Source organism: Pongo pygmaeus, chromosome 23 (genome assembly GCF_028885625.2).
Source record: "Pongo pygmaeus isolate AG05252 chromosome 23, NHGRI_mPonPyg2-v2.0_pri, whole genome shotgun sequence".
NCBI lineage: Eukaryota > Metazoa > Chordata > Mammalia > Primates > Hominidae > Pongo > Pongo pygmaeus.
The window spans coordinates 39,553,999-39,577,272 of NC_085931.1; the positions used below are offsets into that span (position 1 = coordinate 39,553,999).

General features: G+C 43.4%; 1 protein-coding gene across 2 annotated transcripts in view; it reads right to left on the reverse strand.

Moving 5' to 3' along the window:
- The window catches only part of TTC28 (tetratricopeptide repeat domain 28), a 740,175-nt gene extending 723,903 nt beyond the window's left edge, over window positions 1-16,272 (reverse strand). The window contains exon 1 of one of the 2 annotated variants that reach the window (XM_054470478.2): window positions 16,000-16,272. In XM_054470478.2, coding sequence (XP_054326453.2) covers window positions 16,000-16,101 — 102 coding nt within the window. In that variant the 5' untranslated portion in view covers window positions 16,102-16,272. The remainder of the gene's footprint in view (window positions 1-15,999) is intronic. The other variant, XM_054470479.2, reaches the window with a different exon arrangement.
- Between the last annotated feature and the right edge of the window lie 7,002 nt (window positions 16,273-23,274).

Sequence of the window (23,274 nt, forward strand, 5' to 3'; positions counted from 1 at the left end):
TGACCAGTAAATATATGAAATAATTCTAACTCTTCCAACCTCAACTAGAAATACGTACTCTAAAGCAGAAGAGTAATCATATTTCATTATAGCTGCTAACATGTTTACAACCCATCTTGCAAGGAGTAAAAAAATCTTCATTAAAAATTTTTCTCTAAATTGCTTTGGGTTCACAAACAGACATGATTTGAAACATGGCAGCGTAGTCAAAATCATCGAGATGGAAAATAGAATGGTGGCTGCCAGAGGTTGGAGAGAGGGGATAGGGATTTTGTTGTTTAGCGGAGAGAGTTTCACTTTTACAAGATGAAAAGAGTTATAGAGATGGATAATGGTGATAGTTGCACAACATCATGAATGTATTTAATTCCACTTAACTGTACACATAAAAATGATTAAGATGGTAATTTGACATACATTTTACAATTTAAAAATTGAGTGCCGGGCGCAGTAGCTAATGCCTGTAATCCCAGCACTTTGGGAGGCCAAGGCGGGTGGATCACCTGAGGTCAGGAGTTCCAGATCAGCCTGGCCAACATGGTAAAACCCCGTCTCTGCTAAAAATACAAAAATTAGCCGGACATGGTGACGCACATCTGTAATCTCAGCTACTCAGGAGACTGAGGCAGGAGAATTGCTTGAGCCTGGGAGGTGGAGGTCGCAGTGAGCCAAGATCATGCCACTGCACTCTAGCCTGGGTGACAGAGTGAGATTCTGTCTCAAAAACAGAAAAAAACAATTGAGGAAAAAAAAGAGATGATCTCCCTATCATGTAAGAAAACAGCAGGAAGGTGTCTGTCTGCAAAGCAGACAGTGGGCCCTCACCAAAACCAAAATGACTGGCACCTTGACGTTGAACTTCCTAGCCTCCAGAACTGTGAGAAATAAATGTTTGTTGCTAAAAATAAGAACAAACAAAAAATAACTCCATCACAGTATAAAAATGTCTCTAAACATTCAACTGTTTCATCTCTTACAAGGGTAAGAAACGGGTTCAAATAAATTTTTTTTTTTTTTTGAGACAGAGTCTTGCTGTGTCGCCCAGGCTGAAGTGCAGTGGCACGATCTTGGCTCACTGCAACCTTCGCCTCCAAGGTTCAAGTGATTCTCATGCCTCTGCCTCCCAAGTAGCTGGGACTACAGGTTCATGCCACCATGTCCAGCTAATTTTTGTGTTTTTAGTGGAGACGAGGTTTTACCAGTTGGCCAGGCTGGTCTCAAACTCCTGAACTCAAGTGATCCACCTGCGTCAGCCTCCCAAAGTGCCGGGATTACAGGTCAAAATTACTATTTATTAATAACTACATTTCTAGCTGCACCAGAAATTCCTGCTCAAGTAAAGAATATGCCTGGTGTGGAGGCTCATGCCTGCAATCCCCACTACTTAGAAGGCTGAGGCAAGAGAATCACTTGAGCCTAGGAGTCTGAGGCTGGGGTGAGCTATAATAGCACCAACGAACTCCAGCCTGGGTGACAGGGCCAGATGCTGTCTCTAAATTTTTTTTTTAATTTTAATTTAAAAATAAAATCTGAAATGCATTTTTTTTTTCTTGAGACAAGGTCTCTCTCTGTCACCCAGGCTGGAGTGCAGTGGCATGATCATGGCTCACTGCAACCTCAACCTCCTGGGCTGAACTGATCCTCCCACCTCAGCCTCCCAAGTAGCTGGGACTACAGGCACACACCACCACGCCCAACTAATTTTTGTATTTTGGAGATGGGGTTTCATCATGTTGCCCAGGCTGACCTTGAACTCCTGGGCTCAGGCGATCCTCTCATCTTGGCCTCCCAAAGTGCTAGGATTACATGTGTGAGCCACCACACACAGCCTGAAATGCATTTTTTTAACAGCAAAAAAATATTTTCAGGAAATTATATATTTATTTCACAAACCTGGTCTAAAACTAAAATTTTGAATCAAAACACAACTTATAGTACTAACACATTTTCTCTTTAACTTTTATTTGTACTATAAAAATTGATTCTTCCTCATCGATAACCAAGGAATATACAAGTAGTGATTTTCTTTATCATTTCTTTCATCAGCACAGTAAGAAAAGGAAATTTTTTTTTTTTTGAGACGGAGTCTTGCTCTGTTGCCCAGGCTGGAATGCGGTGGCATGATCTCAGCTCACTGCAACCTCCACCTCCCAGGTTCAAGTGATTCTTCTGCCTCAGCCTCCCAAGTAGCTGGAACGGCAGGCACACACCACCACACCCGGCTAATTTTTTGTTTTTGTTTTGTTTTGATTTGGTTTGGTTTTTTGAGATGGAGTCTCGCTCTGTCACTCAAGACTGGAGTACAGTGGCGCTATTTGGCTCACTGCAACCTCCACCTCCCGGTTTCAAGAGATTCTTCTGCCTCAACCTCTCGAGCAGCTGATACTACAGGCATGTGCCACCACACCCGGCTAATTTTTGTGTTTTCAGTAGAGACGGGGTTTCACCACGTTGGCCAGACTGGTCTCAAACTCCTGACCTCAGGTGATCCACCCACGTTGGCTTCCCAAAGTGCTGGGATTACAGGCATGAGCCACCGCGGCTGGCCAGTTTTTGTATTTTTAGTAGAGATGGGTTTCACCATATTGGCCAGACTGGTCTCGAACTCCTGACCTCATGATCTGAGAAAGGGAAAAAAAAATTTTAAATATATAATTCCCTTTATTTCAAAGTTGCATAGGAAATTAGAATCATTCTTTTGCTATCTTAAAAACTATTGCTTTTAAGGCCAGCCCAGTGGCTTACACCTGTAATCCCAGCACTTTGGGAGGCCGAGGTGAGCGGATCACCTGAGGTCGGGAGTTTGAGACCAGCCTGACCAACATGGAGAAACCCCGTCTCTACTAAAAATACAAAGTTAGCCGGGTGTAGTGGCACATGCCTGTAATCCCAGCTACTTAGGAAGCTAAGGCAGGAGAATCCCTTGAACCCAGGAGGTGGAGGTTGCGGCGAGTCGAGATCGTGCCATTGTGCTCCAGCCTGGGCAACAAGTGCGAAACTCCATCTCAAAAAAAAAAAACAAACTATTGTTGCTATGTAGCCTCATTTCATATAATCCCTTCTTCATTATCTAATTTCCATCATCCAAGAAACATTTACATCAGGTACTGCATTAAGTATTAGTTTAATAACAGCTTTATAACATTCATTTATTCATTTATTTTTAGAGATTGGGTTTCATTCTGTGGCCCAGGCTACAGTGCAGTGGTGCCAACATAGCTCACTGTAGCTTGGAACTACTGGGTTCAAGGGGTCTTCCTGCCTCAGCCTCCTGAGTAGCTGGGATTACAGGTACATGCCACCATACCCAGCTAATTTGACTGATCGACAGATAGTTTTGTTTTGTTTTTTTGAGACAGAGTTTCTGTCACCCAGGCTGGAGTGCAGTGCCACGATCTCAGCTCACTGCACCCTCTGCCTCCCCGGTTCAAGCGATTATCCTACCTCAGCTTCCCAAGTAGCTGGGATTACAAGCGCATCACCACACCCAGCTAATTTTTGTATTTTTAGAAGAGATAGGGTCTCACCATGTTGGCAAAGCTGGTCTCGAACTCCTGACCTCAGGTGATCCACATGCCTCGGCCTCCCAAAGTTCTGGGATTACAGGCATGAGCCACCGCACCTGGCCTAAAAAATATATTTTAGAGACTGGGTCTCACACTATGTCACCCAGGCTGGTCTTGAACTCCTGACCTCAAGCAATCCTCCTACTTCAGCCTCCCAAACAGCTGAAATACAGAAAAGAACAACCATGCCTGGCTCAGTTTTGTAACTTTCAATACATAAAGAAATTACACTGCTCACATTGTAATTAACTTCATCTTTTCATTAAATTAATAGATAATAAAATTTGATAATAAACTTAATGTCAAATACTGCTTGTTCAGTATTATAGAGACAAATTCCAGAATGGTGTAAATAATAAAATTTGATAATAAACTTAATGTCAAATACTGCTTGATCAGTATTATAGAGACAAATTCCAGAATGGTGTGCCAACATAACTTTAAACCTCACAATAAAAACTAGGTTTTAACAATATCCACAGGGAAATTATGTTATTTTCTGGCAACAAGTCTAGCATTTAGTAGCAAAAGGTAGTTATAATTGATCACTATTTGCTTAGTGATCATACAAACCAAAGACAGTCTAATGCAAATGGTTAAGAACAGATTCCAGAGCCAGGCTGCTAAATTAGAATCCAGGGCAACTCAGTTTCCTAGCTGGATAGTATTGATAAAGTTACTTAACCTCTCTGTACTGCACTTGTCTCACATGTAAGATGGGGATAATAGTGCCTACTTCATAAAGTTGTGAGAATTAAATTAGTTAATATATGTAAAGTATTTAAACAGTACCGACACAGAGTATGCACAATATAAATGCTAGTCTAGCTATAATAATCTCAAACACCTATACTTACAGAAGGAAGAGTGCTTCCACACAAATACTCTATAATTTATATGGTTCTTCCAAATAAGTCTAATGAAAATTTTATTTTTCATAAAATATATTTGGAATTTGTGGCCAATTTCTTGAACAATTATTATAAATGGTTTTCATAAATCTTTGTGAATATTAGGAAGCAATGGATTCAACAAAAGCATTATGTGACAGTGGAGCAATATTCGAAAATCCTGTTGCTACACAAGCCAAAAATGACATGGAGACAACTCAAAACAAAAATATTACACATAGAACAGAAGCAACTGTACAGTATCAGGAAATGCAATACACTTTTTCTAGTGATAAGAAACTTCCACCGGGTGCGGTGGCTCACACCTGTAATCCCAGTACTTTGGGAGGCTGAGGCAGGCTGCTCGAGGTCAGGAGATCGAGACCATCCTGGCTAACACAGTGAAACCCCATCTCTACTAAAAATACAAAAAATTAGCCAGGCATGGTGGCGAGCGCCTGTAGTCCCAGCTACTCAGAAGGCTGAGATAGGAGAATGGCGTGAACCCAGGAAGCAGAGATTGCAGTGAGCCGAGATAGTGCCGCTGCACTCCAGCCTGGGAGACAGAGCGAAACTCCGTCTCAAAAAAAAAAAAAAAAAAAAAAGAAATACAAAGAAACTTCACATGGGGCCACATGTCTAATAAAGGTGACTGAATCCCAAAATTATATTGGTAACATGGAAATTCCTGATAGGGGAAGAATATTCCCAGAAGTGTGACCAGTTAGGGCCAAAATAAAAGGTACAATTTACCCAATTATTATACCTAAGTACCTGGCTTTATTAAATATATGTTCCTCAATATCAAATTGTACTAAAAATCAGGAAACTAAGCTCCTAGTAGAGAACTGGTCAAAGGGAAGATCTTTGTGGAGTCAACAGTTTCCTCTGTCCTACAATTTGGCAAAATAATCTCATAAGCACAAGAAGGTTAATATGCTTGCATTAAAAATGTTAAGTTACTTATAATCCAATTTAAATGTAAGTTCAGATACCTTAACATGTTCACATTACTTTTTTTAATTCACAAAAACGTTCTTATCTATCTTTATTTTAAGATGTTTTCCACATACATGCTTAGTGAATTTTCTTTTAGGAGATGTAAGAGAGTCTACAAATCTTTATTCTACTATTTCCCAAAATATACCCAATTACTGGCAAAAATGTTAATAATTATTAAACTGATGAGAAAATATAAAGGTTTATTACTGAATTAAATACGTTTTTCCATATGCTTGAATTTTTTATACACACAGTATATACTCTATTATATATATACACAGAATACAACTCTATCAGTATTGAACTTAGTTTGTCATTCCATAAAATGGCCATAGATGGCCAGATCAAGTAATCCTACTCATTTTACCCTGTATTACTGAAAATAAAAATGAGAGGGGGGAGGCAAATAAAGACTTTAATATCTTTAATGATGTTTTTTAAGGGTTAGACTTTCATTTTCTGACATTTTTCTACACCTCTAATGAAATACATTTCACATATCGTAAAACTTACCCATTTAAAGAATCCAGTTCAGTGTCTTTTGGTGATTTATTCAGAGTTTTGCCACCATTACCACAATCTAATTTTAGAATAGTCTCATCACCCCATACCCATCAGCAGTCATTCCCTCTTCCTCCCTACCCAACGTTCGTGACAAACACTTATCTTCTTTCCCTCTCTATGCATTTGTCTACGCTTAACTATTTCACATAAATAGAATCATTACAATATGTGATCTCTTGTGACTGGTTTCTTCCACTTAGAATGTTTTCAAGGTTCATCCATGTTGTATCATGCATCAGTACTTTTTCCTTTTATGGCAGAATAATACTCCACTGGAAAAAATACATTTTGTTTATCCAGTCAACAGTTAGTTGCACTTGTGGCTGTTTTCACTTTTTGGCTTTTATAAATAATATAGCAATGAATATTCATGTCCAAGTTTTTGTGTGAACAATTGTTTTGATGTCTTTAGGATATATATATACACACACATATACACAGGTACATATATACACACACACATATACACAGGTACATATATACACACACATATACACAGGTACATATATACACACACACATATACACAGGTACATATATACACACACACATATACACAGGTACATATATACACACACACATATACACAGGTACATATATACACACACACATATACACAGGTACATATATACACACACACATATACACAGGTACATATATACACACACACATATACACAGGTACATATATACACACACACATATACACAGGTACATATATACACACACACATATACACAGGTACATATATACACACACACATATACACAGGTACATATATACACACACACATATACACAGGTACACACACACACACATATACACAGGTACACACACACACACACATATACACAGGTACACACACACACACATATACACAGGTACACATACACACACACACACATATACACAGGTACACATACACACACACATATATACACAGGTACACATACACACACACACATACACAGGTACACATACACACACACACACATACACAGGTACACATACACACACACACACATATACACAGGTGTATATATATACACACACACACACATATACACAGGTGTATATATATACACACACACACATATATACACAGGTGTATATATATACACACACACACATATATACACAGGTGTATATATATACACACACACACATATATACACAGGTGTATATATATACACACACACATATATATACACAGGTGTATATATATACACACACACATATATATACACAGGTGTATATATATACACACACACATATATATACACAGGTGTATATATATACACACACATATATATACACAGGTGTATATATATACACACACATATATATACACAGGTGTATATATATACACACACATATATATACACAGGTGTATATATATACACACACATATATATACAGGTGTATATATATACACACACATATATATACAGGTGTATATATATACACACACATATATATACAGGTGTATATATATACACACATATATATACAGGTGTATATATATACACATATATATATATACAGGTGTATATATATATATACATATATATATATACAGGTATATATATATATATATACACCACCTCAACCAGCCTGTTTATTTTTAAATTGGGTTGTCCTTTTATCATTGCATAGTAAGTTATTCATATATTCTGAATAATAAGTCCTTTAACAAATATATATTTGCAAATATTTTCTTCCTTGGCCAGGCGCGGCAGCTTATGCCTGTAATCCCAGCAATTTGGGAGGCCGAGGCAGGTGGATCACGAGGTCAGGAGATTGAGACCATCGTGTCTAACACAGTGAATCCCCACCTCTACTAAAAATACAAAAAATTAACCAGGCATGGTAGTGGGCACCTGTAGTCCCAGCTACTCAGGACACTGAGGCAGGAGAATGGCGTGAATCCAGTAGGCGGAGCTTGCAATGAGCCAAGATCGTGCCACTGCACTCCAGCCTGGGTGACAGAACAAGACTCCATATCAAAAAAAAAAAAATTTTTTTCTTCCATTATGTGGGTTTTGTTCTCACTTTTTTTTTTGAGACAGAGTCTTGCTTTGTCGCCCAGGCTGGAATGCAGTGGCCCAATCTCAGCTCATTGCAACCTCCACCTCCCAGGTTCACGTGATTCTCCTGCCTCAGCCACCCAAGTAACTGGGATTACAGGCACCTGCCACCATGCCTAGCTAATTTTTGTATTTTTAGTAGAGACAGGGTTTCACCAGGATGCCCAAGCTGGTCTCGAACCCCTGACCCCAAGTCATCTGCCCACCTCAGCCTCCCAAAGTGCTGGGATTACAGGTATGAGCCACTGCACCTGGACAAAATAAGGCTTTTATCAGAAAATTAAAATAGAAATAAACCCTTTACAACTAAAACTAAAATACTCTTTTTTTTTTTTTTTTTTTTGAGACAGAGTCTCACTCTGTCACCCAGGCTGGAGTGCAGTGGTGTGATCTCAGCTCACTGCAACATCCGTCTCCTGAGTTCAAGTGATTCTCCTTCCTCAGCCTCCCAAGTAGATGGGACTATAGGCTAATTTTTTGGGTTGTTTTGTTTTGAGACGGAGTCTTACTCTCTCGCCCAGGCTGGAGTGGATTGCAGTGGGGCCATCTCGGCTCACTGCAAGCTCCGCCTCCCGCGTTCAAGCAGTTCTCTGCCTCAGCCTCTGGAGTAGCTGGGATTACAGGCGCCCGCCACCATGCCCAGCTAATTTTTGTATTTTTAGTAGAGACAGGGTTTCATCATATTGGCCAGGCTGGTCTTGAACTCCTGACCTCGTGATCCACCCACCTCGGCCTCCCAAAGTGCTGGGATTACAGGCATGAGCCACCGCGCCCAGCCAATTTTTTGTATTTTTATTAGAGACGGGCTTTCACCCTGTTGGTCAGACTGGTCTCAATCTCCTAACCTCATGATCCACCCGCCTCGGCCTCCTAAAGTGCTGGGATTACAGGCATCACCACCACGCCCAGCCTAAAATATTTATTACTAAAAATCAATAATATTTTCTTGCTGTTGAGAAAGAGAAAGCAACAATAATGTCCTTCTACTCTTTAACTACCAGGAATTATTTTGCCAGACACCAAAAGTAGTATTTGGAGAACTGAAGAGGTAATAATAGTAACTGGAGAGTAGAACAGAAAAAGAGGGCAAGTAGGTGTTGTAGTATGGCTGTAATTGGCCTCATTGTGACCACTACAGAAAAAACCCTTTTACATCATAGCTATACTGCCCCTAGGCAAGGATGTGAAGAACATACCTTATTTTACAAGATTAATAGCGTAAAACTAACATATAGTAATCTGGAATGTGATTTTTTGAGATCCCACTTGATAAATAATTGATTGTAATGAGGATGTGGTTTTATTTTGTGGATAAAGAGTAGGATTGCTAAGAAATAGCAAATAGTCTAAGCACAACAAACCTGACTTTGTGTTGTGGTTTTGCAGGAGTTAAAAAAAGAAGTTGGCCCGGGCACGGTGGCTCACGCCTGTAATCCCAGCACTTTGGGAGGCTGAGGCGGGCGGATCACGAGGTCAGGAGATCGAGACCATCCTGGCCAACATGGTGAAACCCCATCTCTACTAAAAATACAAAAATTAGCTAGACTTGGTGGCAGGCACCTGTAGTCCCAGCTACTCGGGAAACTGAGGCAGAAGAATGGCGTGAACCCAGGAGGCGGAGCTTGCAGTGAGCCGAGATCGCGCCACTGCACTCCAGCCTGGGCGACAGAGACTCAGTCTCAAAAAAAAAAAGTTAACTGTGAATGTTAAATAAGAGAATGCATTATTATTGCATGTAGTTTCCCCCCTTACCTGGTACATACTTGGCATTTCCATGCCATAGTGGAAGTCAAAAATCACCATGATATTGTTTCAACATACTATGGACGTAGTTCAGAAAATGTTAGGACAAATTTGATATCAACATTCTTTGCACTCACAGAATTGCATAAAGAGTATCACTTTGGTAAAGATGAAAATTACTAAGATTACTGTCCTCTAATGTCAATCATCATAAAATGAATATCAAATTAGCATTGATACTCATATTTTGCTAAAACATGCCTATAGAAAACTGATTAGTGTTTGTTTTTGGAAAACTATAGATAATACAGTGTGAATATACAAGAAACATGAGATGTTCCAAGCATCATATTTGTATCATACTATGTCTCTAGTTTCTCTTCTTAGAAAATAACAATGCATCCAGCTGCTGAAGAGACACCAAAATAAATGTTCTACGAAGTTTAAGTTCAAACATCAGGCTTCCCTCTAACAGTTTTAAAAATAGCAATAATTTAAAGGAAGAAAGATTGTAACCATGAAATTTAATGAAAAAACATTGTTTCTGCTTTCAGGAAAAAAAGTAGTGAAAAAACAGCACACAAAACAAGAATCGTAGAGTAAAAATAAAGAGCTTTCAATTATACTTTTATTATTTTTAATATTTAAAATTCACTGTCAAATGTTCTATATAGCAACCTTGATTTCACATGCATTTGCAATACAACTACGTGGTATGAGAGACTTGTCTTCTTCAGTGGTTCCTCAAGCACTCACAGGGATTTCTTGGGTCGTAGAAAGGTGATGGGGACAGGAAGAGGCTTGGGGTTTCTGTTTGTGGTTTTTTCTTTGCGGTTTTTTTTTTTTTTTTTTTTTTTTTTTTGGTCTGTGGTTTTGGAGTTTTTGTTTTTCTTGGTTTTTGATTGGGTTTGTCTGTTTTTTGTTTTGTGGCTCACTTTTAACTGGAATTAATTAGCAGAAGAAGATAAACAACAAATATCAAATCCCTACAACAGGCAAGGCATTGTTCTAAATATATACCTACATCCTCTTTTATTTAACAATTCTTTGGAATGGATATTACTATGCAATTATACATATGAGAACCATAAGATGCATAAGAGTTAAGACCTGTTGGCTGGAGCAGTGGCTCATGCCTGTAATTCCAGCACTTTGGGAGGTCGAGGCGGGTGGATCACTTGAGGTCAGGAGTTCAAGACCAGCCTGGCCAACACAGTGAAACCATGTCTCTACCAAAAATACAAAATCAGCTGGGCATAGTGGTGCACATCTGTAATCCCAACTACTCGGGAGGCTGAGGCAGGAGGATCGCTTGAACCCAGGAGGCAGAGGTTACGGTGAGCCAAGATCACACCACTGCACTCCAGCCTGGGCGATGATGGCGAGACTCTGTCTCCAAAAAAAAAAAAAAAAAAAAATTGGTAAAACATGATCATTGTAAAAATCCCAGCTGTCTTTTTTACAGAAATTGATAAGCTGATCCTAAAATCCATTTGGAAATATAAGGGACCCAAAATAGCCAGTCTTGAAAAAGAACAAAGTTAAAGGACTTACACTTAATTTCAAAACCTATTACCAAGCTACAGTAATGAAACAGTGTAGTACTGGCATAAAGACAGAAAGAAATACAGATCAAGAGAACAGAACTTAGAGTTCAGAAATAAATCCTTATATATGTTCAAGTGATTCTCAAAAAAGATGTGAAGACCATCAATAAAGGAAAGGACACTCTTTTCAATATATAGTGCTGGGATAACTTTTTGTATCCATATACAAAATAATAAATTTAGACCACATACCACACACACCTCACACCACACACAAAAATTAAATCAAAATGGATCAACAATCTAAATATAAGGGCTAAAAGCATACAACTCTTAGAAGAAAACATAGGGGTAAATCATAGGGCTAAATCTTCATGACCTTAGATTTGGCAATGGCTTCTTAGACATGAAACCAAAATCATGAGCAACAAAGAAAAAACAGATAAGCTAGCCTTCCTCAAAATTAAAAACTTTTTTGGCATCAGAGGACATTATCAAAAGAGTAAACCGGGTGTGGTGGCTCACACCAGTAATCCTAGCACTTTGGGAGGCAGAGGCTGGTGGACCACTTGAGCCCAGGAGTTCCAGACCAGCCTGGGCAACACGGCAAAACCCCATCTCTACAAAAAATACAAAAATTAGCCATGCCTGTAGTCCTACCTGCTCAGGAGGCTGAGGTGGGAGGATCAACTGAGCCCAGGGAGGTCCAGGCTGCAGTGAGCAGTGATCCCACCACTGCACTCCAGCCTGGGAGACAGAGTGAAACCCTGTCTCACACACACACACACACACACACACACACACACACAGAAAAAAAACGTAGAAAGAGGCATGAGCCTCTTTTATAGGTGCAGTGGCTCACATCTGTAATCCCAACACTTTCTGGGAGGCTGAGGTGAGAGGATCTCTTGAGGCCAGGAGTTCAAGATCAGCCTGGGCAACATAGGGAGACCCCTTATCTATAAAAAATTTTTAAATATTTGCCAGGTGTGGTGGCACGTGCCTGTAGTCTTAAACAATTATCATATGACCCAGATAGTCTATTCCTTAGGGATATACCCAAGGGAAATGAAAATGTACATCCACACTAAAATTTGTACACAAATGTTCATAGCAGCATTATTCATAATAGCCAAAAATTGGGAAAAAAAACTCACGTGCCTATCAACAGAGGAACTGATAAAATATGGTATATCCATTCAAAAGATTACTCAGCATTAAAAAAGAATGAAGTGCTGATATATGCTACAGCATGGATAAACCTTGAAAACACTGTGCCACGTGAAATAAGTCAATCACAAAAGACCATATGTAGTAAGATTTCATTCTGTGAAACCTCCAGAAGAGCTAAACTCAGAGACAGAAAGTAGGCCAGTTATTGCCAGGGACTAGGGGAAAAGGGAATAAGGATGACTGCTAATGGGTATGGGATTTCTTGTGGACTGATGAAAATGGTCTGAAAGTATCCAGATACCTGTCTTGTTTGTGCGACTCTGTGAACATATTATAAACCACAAAATTCTGCACTCAAGGGGTTGATTTCATGATAGGTGAATTTATCTCATTTATCTTTATCTCAATAAAGCTTTTTAAAGACACTTTAAAAAGACTTATCTGTATAAGCTACAAAAATAACACACTGAGAGACTAAAATGCCTAATTTTTCCATTTTTCTTCTTCAGCGCAATCTCAAGTCCAAAAGTCTTTCCTTCCTATATATGCATATTTTGTCCAGTGAAACAAGAAACTCTATTTTTTTATTAGAAATAAAAAAAAAAAAGCCAGGTGTGGTGGCTCACAGTTGTGCTTCCAGCTACTCAGAAGGCTGAGGCAGAAGGATCACTTGAGGTCAAGACTGGGAGTTCAAGACTAGCTGAGGCAACATAGCTAGATCCCGTCTTTAAAAATATTTTTTAGACCAGGCGCGGTGGCTCACGCCTATAATCCCAGCACTTGGGAGCTCGAGGAGGGCGGATCATTTGATATCAGGAGTTCAAAACCAGCCTGGACAACATGGTGAAATCCCGTCTCTACTAAAAATACAAAAATTAGCCGGGTGTGGTGGTGGGCACCTGTATTCCCAGCTACTTGGAAGGCTAAGGCAGGAGAACTGCTTGAGCCAGGAGGGTGGAGGCTGCAGTGAAGCCAAGATCATGCCACTGTACTCCAGCCTGGGTGACAGAGCAAGACTCCATCTCAGGAAAAAAAAAATATATATATATACACATATATATATATTTTTTAAGTTAAAACCCTACTGAAATGAAACCAATAAAATAAAATTCAACTTAATTAAAAAATAGTTCCTGAAATATTAATTTTCAAACAATTCTATTTTAGCTTTGACTCTGAACAAAATATAAACCTCAATTTCAAAATATCACAAAGATTGGCTGGGGGCAGTGGCTCACGCCTGTAATTCCAGCACTTTGGGAGGACGAGGCAGGTGGATCACTAGAGGCCAGGAGTTCCAGAACAGCCTGGCCAACATAGGGAAACCCAGTCTCTACTAAAATAATACAACAAAAATTAGCCGGGTCTAGTAATCCCAGCTACTCAAGAGGCTGAGGCATTAGAATCACTGCAATCTGGAAGGTGGAGGTTGCAGTGAGGGGAGATCATGCCACAGCACTCCAACCTGGGCGACAGACTGAGACTGTCTCAAAAAATAAAAATAAGGCCAGGTGCCGCAGCTCACGCCTGTAATCCCAGCACTTTGGGAGGCCAAGGTGGGCAGATCACTTGAGGTCAAGGAGTTTGGGACCAGCCTGGGCAACACAGTGAAACCTCCTCTCTACTAAAAATACATAAATTAGCTGGGCATGGTGGCACACACTTGTAATGCCAGCTACACCAGAGGCTGAGGCAGGGGAATCGCTTGAATTCGGGAGGTGGAGGTTGCAGTGACCTGAGATTGTGCTACTGCACTCCAGCCTGGAAGACAAAGTGAGACTCCGTCTCAAAAAAAAAGAAAATTTAAATTTTAAATTTTAAAAAATCACAGACTACAAATACTCAGGTTTAAGCAAATTCCCACCTTTCTTGAATTAACAGTAATTCATATTTGCTTTGTCAAAAATGTAGATATTTACCTGCCCCAATGGAATGAAATCCTAAAAGCCTAGTGTTCCCAAATGATGAAGAAAAAGAAACATGCATATTTTAATTTAGAATTTTGATTCAGAACTAATTTTAACCTAGCTGGAGTATACATAATCATTTATGTATTTATTTACTTATTTAAGAGACTAGGTTTCGCTGTGTTATCCAGGCTGGAATGCAGAGGCACAACCTTGGCTCACTGCAACTTGTACTTCCTGAGCTCAAGCGATCCTCCCACCTCAGCCTCCAGAGTAGCTGAGACTGCAAGTGCACGCTACCACACCCAGCTAATTTTTGTGGAGACAAGTCTTGCTATGTTTCCCACACTGGTCTCTTAACTCCTTGGCTCACTACAGCCTCAAGCCCCTGGGCTCAAGCAATCTGCCTCCCAAAGTGCTGAGATTACAGGAGTGAGCCACCGCACCCGGCCTAGTGGATAGTGTATACTAAGCAACATGTACCCTGCTTTTGCCTAGAACATACTGAAAACATGGCATTAAAAACAATCACAAAGTTGGGAGCTGAGAAAAATCATATACTGTAAAACAAATCTGAGATATTAATCTCAAGAAGCTCCTGAAAATGTCTCAAGAACTCCTATGCTGCACTCTCCCTAATAATTTAGACTTTCTACAGATATTTTCTGATCATCTACAGTGTGCCAGGCACCATGCCAGGTACCAAGATGCCATGGTGAGGTATACACAAAACCGGCTCCTGCTTGCAGGAAGCCTACTCTCTAAAACAGTGCTTGCCAAGCTCGCCTGATCACAACTTCGGAGCTTGTTTAAGTTCAAAATCGGCTTCCCTGCTTTGGTGAGCCACAGTCCGTGGCATTTTTATCAGGTGCTCCCAATGATTCCTACGCTCTAACGGGTTTGGGAGGCAAGGGTGGGGGTAAGCTCGAGAGCCCAGAGACATCCCGTTCAGCGGGAGCCCTACCTCTAAAGTCCATGTCGCTCAGCATCCTTCCCCCTGACTAGTGGCCCAAACACAGCACGAAACTGAGGTGGGTGGAACGCTTTCCAAAACAGCGCTCTGTGATGAGCCACCGACAGACTTGCTCGCCTCCGGGTACGAAGAGCTCACTCCTCACAAACCCCACCCGGGAAAGGTAGCACCTGAGCCTCCCCGGCTGCGCCGACACCTGTCTCCCCGCGGGTGCCGCCTACCGCTCCGGTGGACTCCAGTCCCCAGGTTCCGCCCCACGGGGGCTGAGCGTAAGGGGGAGGCGCCGCGCGCATTAGGCGCCGACTGAATACCGACCCCCTCCCCCCGCGGTGTGCGCAAGCCTCACACACCCACACACACTCGCGGAAACTGAGGCAGGCAGGCGGCGGACCAGGTCCCGCCGCCTGACGGCTCGCGGCTGGGATCGAACCCGGACTGCGAGACGCCTTCCGCCTCGCAGGCGCTCCTCAGCCGCTGAGGCCCGGCCCGGCTCCCACCGCCGGAGTTTCACAAAGAAAGTCTCCCGGCCCGAGCCCCTCACGCACTCACCGGCGCCGACGCCGGCGGCGACTCGGGCTCCCGCCGCCTTCGGCTCCTTGCGGGGGTCGGCCCTTGGGTCGACTCGGGCGCCGGCGGTGGCGACTGCTCCATCCCCACGGGGCCCGGGCCGCGTCCGCCTCGAGCTAACGGTCCCGCCAGCTAGGCGCGCGCGCCGGTTCCGCGCGCCATGTTCCCGCCGTGCTGCGCGCCGCCGCGGCGCCCCTCACTGCCCCACAACCCCGCTCGCGCCCCCGCGGGCCCACACACGCACCGCGCACGCGCGCGTTCGCCGCGCCCCCTCCCCGCGCGCCCCGCCTCGCGCCCTCTGGAGCCGGCCGCTGTTCCCAGTGTCTCGCCCACCCCCGCCGGGCCCGTCGGACTCGGCGGGTGAGCGCGCCGTTCCCGGCTCCGCACCGCCGCCTGCCTCTCTGCAGACCACCCCGGACCCGACCCCTTGGCCATTTCCCCACACTGCCGCTTTCGCTTCCCCCACGACGCGGGGCCTGGGACGAGGGTCCGGGCCAAGAGGAACTTCCCCGCAAGAAGTGCCGAGCTAAGGACGCTACTAAGGGGGCGGGATCGCCATCGTGGAGGTGTGCAAGCACGTGCCTGCATCGCGGAGACAGCCAGACTCAACGGAGAAGCTGAGTTCAAGTCCCACATATCCACTAACCCTTGCGTGTTAGGGTCAGGGCTTCGGGACTTGTTTCTCCTAAATTTTTTTTTTTTTTTTTTTTTTGAGACGGAGTCTTGGTCTGTCACCCAGGCTGGAGTGCTGTGGCGCTATCTCCGCTCACTGCAAGCTCCGCCTCCCGGGTTCACGCCATTCTGCCTCAGCCTCCCGAGTAGCCGAGTAGCCGGGACTACAGGCGCCCGCCACCACGCCCGGCTGATTTTTGTATTTTTAGTAGAAATGGGGTTTCACCGTGTTAGCCAGGATGGTCTCCATCTCCTGACCTCATGATCCTCTTGCCTCGGCCTCCCAAAGTGCTGAGATAACAGGCGTGAGCCACCGCGCTCGGCCTGTTTCTCCTAAATCTAAGGACTCAATATAATAATAAAGAGTAAGCCTCAGCACCGCCCCTAGCACTTAGTAGGTAGTGATCAAGAGAGAAGACCTCTTAAGTGGTTTTAATGGTTAAGGACCACAGGTTCTCAAGAAAGGTAAATCTCAATTCAAGTCCCGCCTCCATCTCTTGAAAACTAAGAAACCTTGAACAAGTCACTCAGAGGAGCCAAAGATCCTTGATTTCTACATGTGCAAAAGGGGAGTGTGGCAGTAGCACTGCACAGGGTTGACTGAACTTTCAGGGAGATGATGACTGTACGATCATGCCTCTCTTAATCACGAGATGGTTCTGAGAAATGCCTCCTTAGGTGATTGCGTCATTGTGTAAATGCAAAGTGCATTTACACAAACCTTGTATAGCCTTGTATAGCCTACTACACACCTAGGCTGTATGGCGTAGCCTATTGTTCCTAGGCTACACACCTGTACAGCCTGATACTTTACGGAATATACTATAGGCAATTGTAACACAATGTAAGTACTTGTGTACCTGAACATAGAGAAGGTACAGTAAGAATAGAGTATAAGAGATTTTAAAATGGTACTCCTGTATAGGGCACTTACCATGAAAGGAGCTTGCAGGACTGGAAGATGCTGTGGATGAGTCAGTGAGCGTGAAGGCATAGGACCTTACTGTACACTACTGTAAACTTTATAAACACCATAGGCTTAGGCTACACCAAAATTTTTTAAAGCTTTTCTTCAATAAATTAACCTTAGCTTACTGAAATTTATCTTAAAAAATTTTGCCAGTCGTGGTGTCTCACACCTGTAATCCCTGTACTTTGGGAGGCCGAGGCAGGCAGATCATTTGAGGTCAGGAGTTCGAGACCATCCTGGCCAACTTGGTGAAACCCTCATCTCTACTAAAAATACAAAACTTAGCCAGGCATGGTGATGTGCACCTGTAATCCCAGCTACTCAGGAGACTGAGGCAGGAGAATCGCTTGAACCCAGGAGGCGGAGGTTGCAGTGAGCCGAGATCGTGCCATTGCACTCCAGCCTGGGCAATAACATGCATGGAGCTGTCATCTCCTGTGATAACAATGCCTTCTTCTTCCAGAATACTTCCTGAAGGACCTGCCTGAGGCTGTTTTATAGTTAACTATTTTTTAATGTAAGTAGAAGACATACATTCTAAAATTATGAAAAACACTACACCAGGGCTGGGCACTGTGTCTCATGAGGGTAATCCCAGCACTTTGGGAGGCTGAGGCGGACAGATCATTTGAGGTCAGGAGTTTGAGACCAGCCTGGGCAGTGTGGTGAAACCCCATCTCTGCTAAAAATACAAAGATTAGCTGGGCGTGGTGGTGGGTGCCTGTATTCCCTGCTACTCAGGAGACTGGGGCAGAAGAATCGCTTCAACCTGGGAGGCAGAAGTTGCAGTGAGCCAAGATCGCACCACTGCACTCCAGCCTGTGCGACAGAGCAAGACTCTGTCTCAAAAAAACAAACCGGTAACATGTTGTTCATTATCAAGTATCATATACTATATGTAATTGCACATGCTATGTTTTTATAGAACTGGCAGCACAGATTTGTTTACGCCAGCATCACCAGAAACACAGAAATGCGTTACCCTAACATTACAATGGCTACGTCACTAAGCAATAGGAATTTTTCAGCTCCATAATCATCTTATGGTACCACCGACTTACATGTGGTTTGTCATTGACTAAAATGTCATTATACAACACATGACTGCACATCCCAGGGCCCAATGCCTGACACACACAAAGCTGAGTTTCACTGGTGTAATTTCCACTCTATCCATCCAAGACTCCTAAAAGTTTAATGAAAGGGGCTCTGCTCCCAAACCCTGTGGTATAAGTAGCTGGGAGGAGTTCGCCCAACTCGGGGCTGCAAGGACTCTTTCTTCCCACATCTTTGCTTTCCTTTCTCTTCCCCAAAATTCTCTGAAAACCCTCAAGTTGGCAGAAAAATGGAGAATGTTTTCCCTACTAACAAAAAGAATCTTCAAGAGTCTCTTGGAATTTGTAAATGGTTGCATTTACTAGTCTGGTGTTTTGGGTTTTTTTTTGGTTTTTTGTTTTTTTTTTTTTTTGAGACGGAGTCTTGCTCTGTCACCCAGGCTGGAGTGCAGTGGTGCGATCTCGGCTCACTGCAACCTCCGCCTCTCAGGTGCAAGCGATTCTCCTGCCTCAGCCTCCTGAGTAGCTGGGATTAAAGGCGCGCACCACCACGCCCGGCTAATTTTTTTGTATTTTTAGTAGAGGCGGGGTTTCACCATGTTGGTCAGGCTGATCTCAAACTCCTGACCACATGATCCACCTGCCTCGGCCTCCCAAAGTACTGGGATTACAGGCGTGAGCCACCGCACCCAGCCTTCTACTCTGGTATTTTTCTTATTCAAGTAACAAGGGAAAAAAAAAAATAACAACTCCACCAAGAGTAAAACAGAAAAAAGGAACAAAATTGATAGCATGACTGAAAAGGCCTGGGGTGGTACCTCACTTCAGGCGTAGTTGGATACAGGCACTTATACAACATAAGTCTCTCTCTCAGTGCTTGCTTCCCTTTGATTACTTCATTCTCATGCAGTTCTTTCCACATAGTGGCCTGAGCAGCTCCTAACTCACATCTGCCCAAGAAAGCAGAGGCTGTTCCCCAATAGTTCCAGCCAAAGTCCCAGGACTGACTTTCACTGGACCCCTTTGGGCCACATGCCCCTGCCTGAGCCAATCACCACATCCATCCTGGCCAGACCTGGCTTTCATGAAGCCCCTTCAGGAAGGGGTTGGGGTCATCCCCTCCAGAAGGACATGGGAAAAACTAGAAAGTGGGAGGACGGATGCTTCCTTCTGAAAAATAGGGATGCAATTACCACAAGAGGTATCAGGTATAGGGCTGGCACAAACAAGAGCTCTCCACGGCACCATCATGTAGGCATGCAGCAGGTCCACCATGAAGCAACCTGGCTGCTCCGCAAAACGGAGTCACAGTTAATTCAGCCAATGAGAAATATCCCTCTACCTGGGTTCCCACCATTCACCCCAGGCCTGGCATATCCCAAATTTGCTTGGTCAAAGGCAAGCAAATTACCCACCTTTTATGCTGCACAAAAAGCTGGAAAGATTATCTTACTTCTCTGGCTCAAGAACTTTCTATGACTCCCTCTGGCTACTTATGTGGCTCCCCCACCCTTCCTGATAGAAGCCAACATTCATGAATCCCTTACCACATGCCAGGTACTTTATGGACCTGCCTCCTCCAAACAGCATAGAAGAGGTTGGTACTCTTACTGCACCCATTTTATAAATATGGAAACAAAGGCTCAGCAATTTGAGGTAATTTACCCAGAGCCAAAGTTAGGACGTGCAGAGTTCGGATTAGCACAATATTGTTCTCGCCATTGCCACCCCAGCTCCATTTGTTCATGTTTCAAAGTCCTACACCCACCTCTAGCTGGGGGACCAGTGGGAACAGCTCCACAGCAGAAGAAGCCTCTAGGAACCCCTTCAGCTTCTGCATTGGTGGGGGTGGGGGGTAGGTGCAAAAGATACTTAGCTTTACCATCCTCTCCCATAACTTTTTTTTTTTTTTTTGAGATGCATTCTCACTCTGTCGCCCAGGCTGGAGTGGGGTGGTGCGATCTCAGCTCACTGCAACCTCTGCATCCTGGGTTCAAGCAATTCTCGTGCCACAGCCTCTGGAGTAGCTGGGATTACAGGTGCCCACCACCACGCCTGGCTAATTTTTGTATTTTTAGTAGAAATGTGGTTTCACTATGTTGGCCAGGCTAGTCTCAAACTCCTGACCTCAAGTGATCCACCCGCCTCAGCCTCCCAAAGTGCTGGGATTGCTAAGCCACCATGCCTGGCCCCATCTCCCATAACTTAATGAGACAGGGAAAAGAATTCCTCCAAAGAGAAAATTAGAGTGAGGTTAGGAGAGAAAGTAGATGCTGGGTAGCCTTAAATCAGCAGCTGATTTCTCCCATTGGTGAGTCAATTAGTTTTCTATGGCTGCTGTAACAAATTACCACCAACTGATTGGCTTACAACAACACAGACTTAATATCTTATTGTTCTATAGGTCAGAAGCCTCAAATCAGTTTCACTTGGCTAAAGTCAAGTTGTAAAGGACTGATTCCTTCAGGAGGTTCTGAAGGGAAAACCCATTTTCTTGCCTTTTTCTGCTTTTAGTGGTTACCTATATTCCCTGGATTGTGGCCCTTTCCTCCATTTTTAAAGCACACCACTCCAATCTCTGTACAGTGCTATGGTTTGAATGTGTCCCCCAAAGTTCATGTGCTGGAAATTTAATCTCCAATGCAACAGTGTTGAGAGGTGGGACCTTTAAGAGGTGATTAGGTCATGAACGATCTGCCCTCATTAATAGAGTAATGATGTTATCTCAGCAGAGGGTTAATTATCATGGGGGTGGGTTCCTAATAAAAGGATTGAGTTCAGCCCCCTTTCTCTCTTGATGTGATGCCTTCCATCATGGGATGACACAGCAAGAAGACCCTCACCAGAAGCAGGCCCCTTGATCTTGACCTTCCCAGCCTCCAGAACTGTAAGAAATAAACCTGTTCTTTATAAATTACCCAGTCTCAGATATTGCATAGCAATACAAAAAAGACTAAGACACTCAATCATCATCACATTGCCATCTCCCCTGACTGCTGAGTCCCTCTTAAAAGAGCACTGTGGGCTGGATGTGGTGGCTCACGCCTGTAATCCCAGCACTTTGGGAGGCCAAGGCGGGCAGATCACGAGGTCAGGAGTTTGAGACTAGCCTGGCCAACATGGTGAAACCCCATCTCTACTGAAAAAACAAAAATTAGCTGGGCATGGTGGCAAGCGCCTGTAATCCAACTACTTGGGAGGCTGAGGCAGGAGAATCGCTTGAACCTTGGGAGGTGGAGTTGCAGTGAGCCGAGATTGCGCCATTGCACTCCAGCCTGGGCACCAAGAGCAAAAAACTCCGTCTCAAAAAAAAAAAAAAAAAAAAACGCACTGTGATGGGACACTGGGCCCACAGGCAACATAGGATAAGCTCCCATCTCAAGATGCTTAATCACATCTGCAAAGTCCCTTTTGTCATGGAAAGGAACATAGTCACAGATTCTGGGGATTAAGATGAGGACACTTTGGAGGGGCGATTATTCAGCCTACCATGGAAGATATGAGAGGGAGTTAATATAAAATGCTCTAGAAACAGAGAAGGGCGGCCAGGCACAGTAGCTCATGCCTCTAATCCCAGCACTTTGGGAGGGAGGCGGGGAGATCAGGGGTTCAAGACCAGCCTGACCAACATGGTGAAACCCCATCTCTACTAAAAATACAAAAATTAGCTGGGCATGGTGGCAGGTGCCTGTAATCCCAGCTACTCGGGAGGCTGAGGCAGGAGAATCGCTTGAATCCAGGAGGCGGAGGTTGCAGTGAGCCGAGATCACACCATTGCACTCCAGCCTGGGCGACAAGCGTGAGACTTCATCTCAATTAAAAAAAAAAGAAAAAAAAAAAAAAAAAAGAAACAGAGAAAAGCTGGCTAACTCTCCACAGTAGGAAAAATGTCCCAGGAAACCACAGCCTCCACATTAAATATTCAAATGAGCTAAAACCCATCTAATTGGCAATCTCAGCCTAATTCCTTTAAACATGCAAACCACCCAAATTCCCATCAAACCCCCTACACCAGGCCAGCCAAGTCTCAGAATGCTTATATACCCTTTAATAGAAATTTCCAACCACCACCCCCATTTCCTAAGGAAATGGCTGTGTGCCCTTGACCCTGCCCTGACTGAATCGCCAGTGGCCTTTGAACCATGGCACTCAATTCATGGCATGGCCAGCGAGCTACAAAGTGTCCTAGCATCAACCAAGCAAAGTTATAAAAGCAGATTCAGTGGACAATAAGGAACATTAGTTTTAGAGTCAAAAAGACCTGGGTTGGGTCCCAGCTCTGCCATTTACCAGCTGTGCAACATCGGAAAAGTTACCTTCCTCTTCTAACTTTGGTTTCCTCACCTGTGACATGACAGTGGCTAGAGGACCTCACTCATAGAATCACTGTGAGGACAAGAGCAGCCAAGAGTAAGTCTTTGCACAGGGCCTCCCTGGTCATTATTGGGTCAACAAGACATAACCACATGCCTTATCTCCACTTCCAAAACCCAAACAGCTCTCAAAAACAAGTCATTGTAGCTCATTTGGAAGAAAAGACTGATATGAACCAATATGCAA